Genomic DNA, 9,604 nt, shown 5'->3' with positions numbered 1-9,604 from the left:
GTTATAACTTCACTTTTATCTTTAGTTTTTAGGCCAAAAATGTGTCCATTCTCCCTTTTCTGTCTACACACTGTGTCTGCTTGTAAGTACTCCGTGATTGTGCGCTGCCGAACATGCTCCTCCGCTCGTAAAACCAGCAAAAAAAAAAAAAAAAACGGTACTTTTTATAGGCGGTATAGTACCGAATGTGATTCATTAGTATTGCGCAACCTTACTAGTACCGGTATACCGTACAACAGACCTGGGCATTGTACGGCCCGCGGGCCGCATCCGGCCCTTTGCGCATCCCTGTCCGGCCCGCGTGAGGCCAATCATAAATTACAAAATAAATTTCAAAAAGTATCTATTTCGAGTGTGCAATACAACGGTGCTGCTTTTGTTTTGAAAAGCGTTATTTGTATTTCTTCCGTGTGGACGTATGCGCGTGTGCGATTGTGAGTGAATTGAACGGCGCAATTACAAATTACAAAATAAAGTTTAAAAAACATCTATGTTGTGCGCGCAATACAACTGTGCTGCTTTTATTTTGAAATGTGTTATTTATGCCATATGTCCGGGGGGAACCTGTGAGTGAAGGTGCATAGAGACAAGTGATGAGACGCTAAAAAAAGAAAAGTTGATGAGGAATGGCGTGTTTCCAACAAGACATGGACTGCCAAGTATTTCTTTACATAAATTAATGGTAAAGCCGTGTGCTTAATGTGTGGTACACAGGTTGCTGTGTTTAAATATCATTTTAATCGCCACTACACGAAGAAACACGAGGGAAAATACCGGAATGTGTCTGATGAAGCGCGCACAAGGGAGGCTGATGCGTTGATGGTAAAACTGCAAAGCCAACAAGGACTTTGTGCCATATTTCACACCCCCAGAGATGCAGCCGTCAGGACAAGTTTCGTCATTTCTCACAAAAGCGCCAGAAAAAGTAAGGCGTTTTCTGACGGAGAGTTTATTAAGGAGTGCTTATTGGACTTTGTTGCGCTGATAATGCCCGGAGACATGGACTGTTTTTCGCTAACTTTGGATGAGAGCTCTGATGCAGTCAATTAAAGAGACAACCACAGGTAATGACTTGTTCACAGAGGTAAATGCGTGTTGGGACAAGCTGGCAGGTGTGACAATCCAATCCACTTTATTTATTAGCACATTTAAACAACAAAATGTTTCCAAAGTGCTGCACAACAATATTACAAACAATATTCAAATATTATCCTTAGCTCCACCAATGACTGAATAAAAAGAAAAAACAATTACATATAAAACCAATATAAAAAACAATATAGAATAGATATGATTAAAAACTATTTTTAACAACAGATGGTTGTCCAAATCTGATGGGGAAAAAATGTTGGATAATGCAGGATAAAGTGACCTTAAAAAGCAATCTGCTTTTGTATAAAGTTAAGTTAGGTTAAATGAAATTATTATTATTATTATTAATTATTATCATCATTATTATTTATCTTATGGTAAATCAAAAATAATATTGAGCAAAATTTAATTGAAATATTGTCGTGTGGCCCTCCAGCAGTGCTCGGGTTGCTTATGCGGCCCCCGGTGAAAATTAATTGCCCACCCCTGCCGTACAACCCTAATAGATATATATACACACATTACAGTGTTTTAAATAGGGACTTTTGTCCAGGCTAGAACCAATTATCTGTGTTTGCATTGCTTCTTATGGGCAACTCTGCTTATCTATAAGACTTTTTCAGATGAGGAACCATGTTGAAGAAGCATTTAAGTCATGAATTGAGGTTTTAATGTCTATAGACTTCAAAATTCAAACTAAGTCAAAAGCATATTGTGCCTGATTTCAGAGGAAAGCGCTACAAATTCCAAAACATTTTGACAACTGGGCATTAAACCCAATTTGGAAGCATGAAATAGTCCAAAAATGTCTTGTTCAGCTCGATACTTCCACGCAAGGTGATTTAGGAAGCATAATCGTTCACCCCCTTATTACACCAGCTTGGGATTTTGATGACTAATCAGTACATACTGTAACTGGTCGGAGCACTTTTTTCTGCCCCGATGCGTCATAAAACATACTTAATGAATTGAATCTCAGAAAGCGTTGTGGCGTGGCCATTCATTAAACTGGCGATAAGGTGGCATCAAACCTGCTGAACCATGCGGGGACTCCATTAGGAGCATTTCATCCACCACCACGGGCTTTCTATTCCATTCTCTGTGATTACAGTCATGCCAGCAACAGGTCATTGTGCTCTAATTGGATTTGTTTTTTGTTTTTTTTGCATCCTTTGCATGGTCATGCGCACGCTTTGTCAATTCCCAACTTTAAAAAGTATTTATTTTACACTGAAAAGCTGCATATTCTTCGGTGAGGGATAAGTATGGCGGTTTCCTACTTCTTTTCAGACCTGTTGAATTGTGATTATTCATTTCCTGAATAATGTAAACTCACTACACCGGTATGTTTTAGCGCTTTCATGGCGAGTTTACTGACAGATATAAGTGAGAACTTTACACTACTTTATATTACAAATGGCAACAGCGGAGGATGAATGTCCCTTAACAAGAAGATAGAGAAAAAGAAGAAGCTTATTCACTTCAAAAACTGAAATCTAAGCAAAATTAAATATCTCAAATAAGGGTGATATTTGTTTATTTTCTGTCTGATAAGATAATTATTCTCACTAAGCAGATTTTATGTTAGAGTCTTTTACTTGTTTTAAGGGTTTTGGTCCTAAATTATCTCAGTAAGATATTACAGCTTGTTGCTGAGATTTGATGACCTACCGTATTTTTCGGAGTATAAGTCGCTCCGGAGTATAAGTCGCACCAGCCGAAAATGCATTATAAAGAAGGAAAAAAAACATATATAAGTCGCACTGGAGTATAAGTCGCATTTTTGGGGGAAATTTATTTGATAAAAGCCAACACCAAGAATAGACATTTGAAAGGCAATTTAAAATAAATAAAGAATAGTGAACAACAGGCTGAATAAGTGTACGTTATATGAGGCATAAATAACCAACTGAGAACGTGCCTGGTATGTTAACGTAACATATTATGGTAAGAGTCATTCAAATAACTATAACATATAGAACATGCTATACGTTTACCAAACAATCTGTCACTCCTGATCTCTAAATCCCATGAAATCTTATACGTCTAGTCTCTTATGTGAATGAGCTAAATAATATTATTTGATATTTTACGGTAATGTGTTAATAATTTCACACATAAGTCGCTCCTGAGTATAAGTCGCACCCAAACTATGAAAAAAAACTGACTTATAGTCCGAAAAATACGGTATAGTGAGTAAAACATGCTTGAAACTATAATATCAACTGTTGCAAAGCTGTGTCATCAACACTCACACGTATAAAACTACTTTTTTAAAGTAATAATTTATTACTTCAAGCATGAAAAAAAAAATCATGATTCCGAGCACATATCATTATGTCAAGATAATGGCACTAGCATTTACTTAATTTAAGAATATTTTTCAACATATTGATCAAAAAGTTCTACCAAGAAAACTGCACTTATTAGTGAGAATGTACTTATTTTAAGGTATTTTTGGGTTCATTGAGGTTAGCCAATTTTACTTGTTTTGGAAAGTCTTGACAAGCAGAATTTTATTGTTCTATTGGCAGATAATTTTGCTTAGTTCAAATAAAATACCCCACATTTTTGTATTTTTTTTTCTTGTTTTTGAACACTGACTTTCTGCAGTGTATCGACTACGGTGTCCACACAGACTACAAAGGCGGACGCACGCAAGTTTTCAGGATTTATGCAGATCCCAAATACACATCAGCAGGTACCAGAAGGTAAGAAAAGTTTCTTTTGCATAATATTGTGAAACAAAACGCCAGATAATATGTCTTACCTTATACACACATCATAATAAAAATTAAAAAATAAAGCGGTGCGGCTTCATAGCTTACCAAATTCGCACTAAAACATTTTGATAGATTTTTGAGCACCGTCTGTAATGTTCTATATTTTCAAAGGAACATAAAACATGTTGGTGTTGTTTACTTGAGTCATATTGCCATCATAATGCTGTCTACACGTATCCCTTATGTTTGACTGCCATCTACTGGTCACACTTATCATTACAACATGTACCTAAAAAAATTGCTTCGAGGTCGGTAAACAAAACTAGATTTACTCCGTACATTAGGCGCATTGTCGAGTTTTGAGGGGAAACAAAGGATTTTAAGTGCGCCTTATAGTCTGGAAAATACAGTATTTGAGAAATCAGACTAATTTAGTGGATAGCAACATAGTCAGGTTTATACTACTACGACTACGGTGTCAGAACAGACACACAAAGGCTGACGCATGCAAGTTTTCAGGATTTATGCAGATCCCAAAATACAGATCAGCAGGTACCAGAAGGTAAGAAAAGTTGCTTTTGCATAATAGTGTGAAACAAAACGCCAGATAATATGTCTCACCTTATACACACACCATAATAATACTCCTATGTTGAAGCACAGTACAATCCATCAAGCGATGCAGCTTCTTAGCTTACCAAAGTCGTACTAAAACATGTTGATAGATTTTTGAGCGCCGTGTGTAATGTTCTATATTTTCAATGGAACATATAAAATGTTGGTGTCGTTTACGTGAGTCATATTGCAGTCTACACATATATCTTATGTGTGACTGCCATCTACTGGTCACACTTATTATTTTACCATGTACCAAATAAAAAAGCTTCGAAGTCGGTAAGCACAACCGTAATTACTCTGTACATTAGGCACATCGTCGAGTTTTGAGGGAAAAAAATGATTTTAAGTGCGCCTTATTGTCTGGGAAATACGGTATTTGAAAAATCAGACTAATTGAGTGAATGAAACACAGTCAGGTTTATACTACTACGACTACGGTGTCAGCACAGACTACAAAAGTGGACGCACGCAAGTTTTCAGGAATTATGCAGATCCAAAAATACAGATCAGCAGGTACCAGAAGGTAAGAAAAGTTGCTTTTGTATAATATTGCGAAACAAAACGCCAGATATGTCTTACCTTATACACACCCCATAATAATACTCCTATGTTGAAGCACAGTACAATCCATCAAGCGGTGCGGCTTCATAGCTTACCAAAGTCGTACTGAAACATTTTGATAGATTTTTGAGCGCTGTGTGTAATGTTCTATATTTTCAATGGAACATATAAAATGTTGGTGTCGTTTACTTGAGTCATATTGCAGTCTACACATATATCTTATGTGTGACTGCCATCTACTGGTCACACTTATTATTTTACCATGTACCAAATAAAAAAGCTTCGAAGTCGGTAAGCACAACCATAATTACTCTAAACATTAGGCACATCGTCGAGTTTTGAGGGAAAAAAATGATTTTAAGTGCGCCTTATTGTCTGGGAAATACGGTGTTTGAGAAATCAGACTAATTGAGTGAATGAAACAGTCAGGTTTATACTACTACGACTACGGTGTCAGCACAGACTACAAAGGTGGACGCACGCAAGTTTTCAGGAATTATGCAGATCCAAAAATACAGATCAGCAGGTACCAGAAGGTAAGAAAAGTTGCTTTTGTATAATATTGCGAAAGAAAACGCCAGATATGTCTTACCTTATACACACCCCATAATAATACTCCTATGTTGAAGCACAGTACAATCCATCAAGCGGTGCGGCTTCATAGCTTACCAAAGTCGTACTGAAACATTACTTGAGTCATATTGCAGTCTACACATATATCTTATGTGTGACTGCCATCTACTGGTCACACTTATCATTTCACCATGTACCAAATCAAATAGCTTCGAGGTCGGTAAGCACAACCAAAATGATTCCGTACTTTAGGCACACCGGGTCATAAGGCGCACTGTCGAGTTTTGAGAAAATGAAACGATTTTAAGTGCGCCTTATAGTCCGAAAAATATGGTATATGCATTTACATGTTTTTTTTTTACTTGTAAAACTAACATTTTTCTCTCTAAAATGTGTTATGGGTGTTTGGACCGAATCAACTGAATTTGTATTATTTCTTAAGGAAAAAAATTAAAAAAGCTTACATTTTCAGACAATTCTGTTTTCGTCTGGCCTTTCCGAACAGATTACATACAAAAGCCGAGATAGAGTGTGAGGATACGTGTGTGAAAGTTGAAAATGTAGTTGCTGAAACAAGTTAGCATGGGTTTGTCATGCTAATGGTGGGTGCAGGACATGCTGTGAAGAGCGGAGCACAGGACTTACATTCACAGAGGTGATCTTCCCAAGTTGACACGCTTCCTGCAAGGACAGAAGAAAAGTCGTCTTAGATCAGCATCTCTTCGCGTCTGACGGACAATTTCGTAGCGGAAATACAGTACCATGTTTTCCGGACTATAAGCCGCTACTTTTTTCCCCACACCCGTTAGAACTCTGCGGCTAATTTATGGATAAACAGCCACAATGTTATTGTCGGGGGAGGTGTAGTCAGCGCTGCCTGCAGGAGAAAAAGTCACCGCCGCTGTCCATGGTACTGAGGACGAGCACCATCGGGCAGGGGCGGGGCAGGGCATGTGCTGACGGCGAGACACAGCTGGCAGGTGATTAGATTTCACAGGTGGTACGTGTTAATCTAATCATCTGTTGTCTTTAACACTAAGCGGCCGGGAGGAGGAGGGGGGAGAGTCGGAGAGACTTTGGAAATACTGAAAAGTCAAAAATCGCAAAACTGTAATATACATTAAAACTTTGTTCAACTCTGGACGCCGGTCTCCTGTGAAGTCTGTGATCAGCGGTTATGTATTCGACAAATAGCTTTCATAAATTGTGTTATTGTTTGTACTATGGCGCCATCTTTTGGACGAGTTCGCTAACTGCAGGAGCTGCAATTTGAGCGTCTGCAGTATTTTCCTCTGTTTAGTGCCTTGAACCAGTGCCCTTCCGTCCATTAGTCGTCCATAGCGTTTCTACTTGTATGCTTTCTTTATTCATCACTCCAAGAAACGTTTGTGAGTTTTACAATATAACCAAAACAACTCATACTTACAGTACTAAACCGTCACGTTTGATCGTAGTGTTTTCATGCATATTTGTAGGCGCTATCGTAATTTAATCAGGCTAGCGTTATTAGCATCAGCTAATGTGCTAACAAGTTTACAAATGTTCGCGTTAGTATTATTAACTTACAATGCCATTCTTTTTTGCATTGTTTCAGTTTTGTACATTCACCAAACGTTACCGTGGATTTATTGAGTCGGATTATTTGATTGGAGAGCTAGCTTCCGCAGCTAGTGGATCCATGACGATGACTTCTGTTCTGTTTGATCAGCCGTTTTACTGCCTTGTTACCGGCACCACTTGGAAACATTTACAAAATCTTTGTGTAAATAACTATTTTAACCTGTGGCTTATAGTCCAGTGCGGCTAATATATGGAAATATTGTGTCTTCTATAATTTAGAGGGTGCGGCTTATATACGGGTGCGCTCTATAGTCCACAAATCACGATAAGTATCAAGAGCCAACAAAGTTTTCATAAATTGTGTTATTGTTTGTGCTATGGCGCCATCTTTTGGACGAATTTGAACATCTGCAGTATTTTCCTTTGTATAGTGCCTTTAACTAGTGCAGTTCCGCCTACTAGTCGTCCATAGCGTTCTACTCGTATGCTTTCTTTATTCATCACTCCAAGAAACGTTTGTGAGTTTTACAATATAACAAAAACAACTCATACTTTCAGTACTAAACAGTCACCTTTGATCGTAGTGTTTTAATGCATATTTTTACGTGCTATCGTAATGTAATCAGGCTAGCGTCATTAGCTAATGTTCTAACAAGTTTACACATGTCCGTGTTGGTATTGTTAACTTACAATGCCATTCTTTTTTGTATCGTTTCAGTTTCGTACATTCACCAAAACGTCACCGTGGTTTTCTTAAAGTTTGTTTAGCCGATTGGAGGATGACGATGAGTTCTGTTTTGTTAGATCAGCCGTTTTACTGCCTTTTTACCAGCACCGCTTGGAAACAATTAAGATATGTAAATAAACATTTACAAAATCTTTGTGTAAATGACTCTTTTAACAAGGCACATACCTGCGGCTTATAGTTCAGTATATTGTCTGTCTAATGTATGGAAATATTGTTTTTTCTATAGTTGAGTGAATGTGGCTTATATACGGGTGCGCTCTATAGTTCACAAATCACGGTAAGTATCAAGAGCCAACAAAGTTTTCATAAGTTGTGTTATTGTTTGTGCTATGGCGCCATCTTTTGGACGAGTTTGAACATCTGCAGTATTTTCCTTTGTATAGCGCCTTGAACTAGTGCAGTTCCGCCTACTAGTCGTCCATAGCGTTTCTACTCGTATGCTTTCTTTATTCATCACTCCAAGAAACGTTTGTGAGTTTTACAATATAACAAAAACAATTAATCCTTACAGTTCACGAATGTCCGTGTTAGTATCATTAACTTACAATGCCATTTTTTTTTTTTGCATTGTTTCAGTTTCGTGAATTTGCCAAAACGTCACCGTGGACTTATTGAGTCTGTTTAGCTGATTGGTGAGCTAGCTCCTGCAGCTAGTGACTTCTGTTTTGTTTAATTAGCCATTTTACTGCCTTGTTACCGGCCCCGCTTGGAAACAATTAAGGTATGTAAATAAACAGTTTCAAAATCTTTGTGTAAATAACTCTTTTAACCTGCGGCTTATAGCCCAGTGCGGTTAATATATGAAAACATGTTTTTTTTCCCCTAAAATGTAGTGGGTGCGGCTTGTAGACAGAACTTTCCAGCCTTCTGAAAGCCACTTAAATTAACACTGGACACTCGCGTATGCACTACTTGCAGATTAGAAGTATTTTCTTTTTTGTAATTGAGGTTTTGTGTACATATTGAGTCCCCATTCTGCATGTAAAGCACATTTTCGGAGCGTGCGCCCTCCCACCATTGCAAAGGAGTGGAGGGAGGGAGGGCAAAAACCTGACGTCCTGACACGAGATATACTCTACATCTGACACTCTTGATAAAGATGTTTTATATACATGTCAAGGAAGAAAGCGAGCGGAAAATCAAACAAAGCATGAAATATGAACAACACACACAGACAAGCTTCTAAATTGGGAACAAAAGACACCCGCAAGCCCATAAAAAGAAATCGAGAAAAAAAAAAGGAAAAAAAAGCATCATCTCTCTGGGGACTGAGATAACTCACGGAGAGATAAGAGTATTTAATTTTTAATCACCATTTTTTGTTTTTTGTGTACGGCGTATCACAATCAGGGCACATGACTTGATTTGTAAAGAAAATAGAAGAAATCTAGCGGGGAAGAGGCACTTAGACGAGGGGAGCAGGACTGATGGGGTGGAACGCTGCAACAATGGCGATGATGTCGCCATAATTGTTCCTTGAAGTGACTGAACAGCACACGTTCCTCTCGTCATAGACAAACTAGCACAACTTTAAGAATGGACCATGACATAAAGAACTTGCAAGAAAAGGACACCATATTGTACCAAACCCAAAACCAGTGAAGTTGGCACGTTGTGTAAATCCTGAACAAAAAACTTTTTTGCGAATCTTTTTCAACCTACATTCAATTGAATGGACTGCAAAGACAATATACTTAACGTTCGAACTTGTAAAGTTTGTTATTGTTTG

At 37.9% G+C, this 9,604-nt stretch overlaps 1 protein-coding gene across 3 annotated transcripts in view; it reads right to left on the bottom strand.

The window, feature by feature from the left end:
• The window catches only part of LOC133648369 (protocadherin-11 X-linked-like), a 760,657-nt gene that overhangs the window by 230,752 nt on the left and 520,301 nt on the right, over window positions 1-9,604 (bottom strand). For all 3 annotated transcript variants that reach the window (XM_062044393.1, XM_062044394.1, XM_062044392.1), the window contains one exon: window positions 6,213-6,248. In XM_062044393.1, the coding sequence (XP_061900377.1) occupies window positions 6,213-6,248 (36 nt within the window). The remainder of the gene's footprint in view (window positions 1-6,212; window positions 6,249-9,604) is intronic.

This window comes from Entelurus aequoreus, linkage group LG04, assembly GCF_033978785.1.
Source record: "Entelurus aequoreus isolate RoL-2023_Sb linkage group LG04, RoL_Eaeq_v1.1, whole genome shotgun sequence".
In the NCBI taxonomy this organism is placed as follows: domain Eukaryota; kingdom Metazoa; phylum Chordata; class Actinopteri; order Syngnathiformes; family Syngnathidae; genus Entelurus; species Entelurus aequoreus.
The sequence above is the reverse complement of the archived record's forward strand: the minus strand, read 5'-3'. Positions and strand labels throughout refer to the sequence as shown.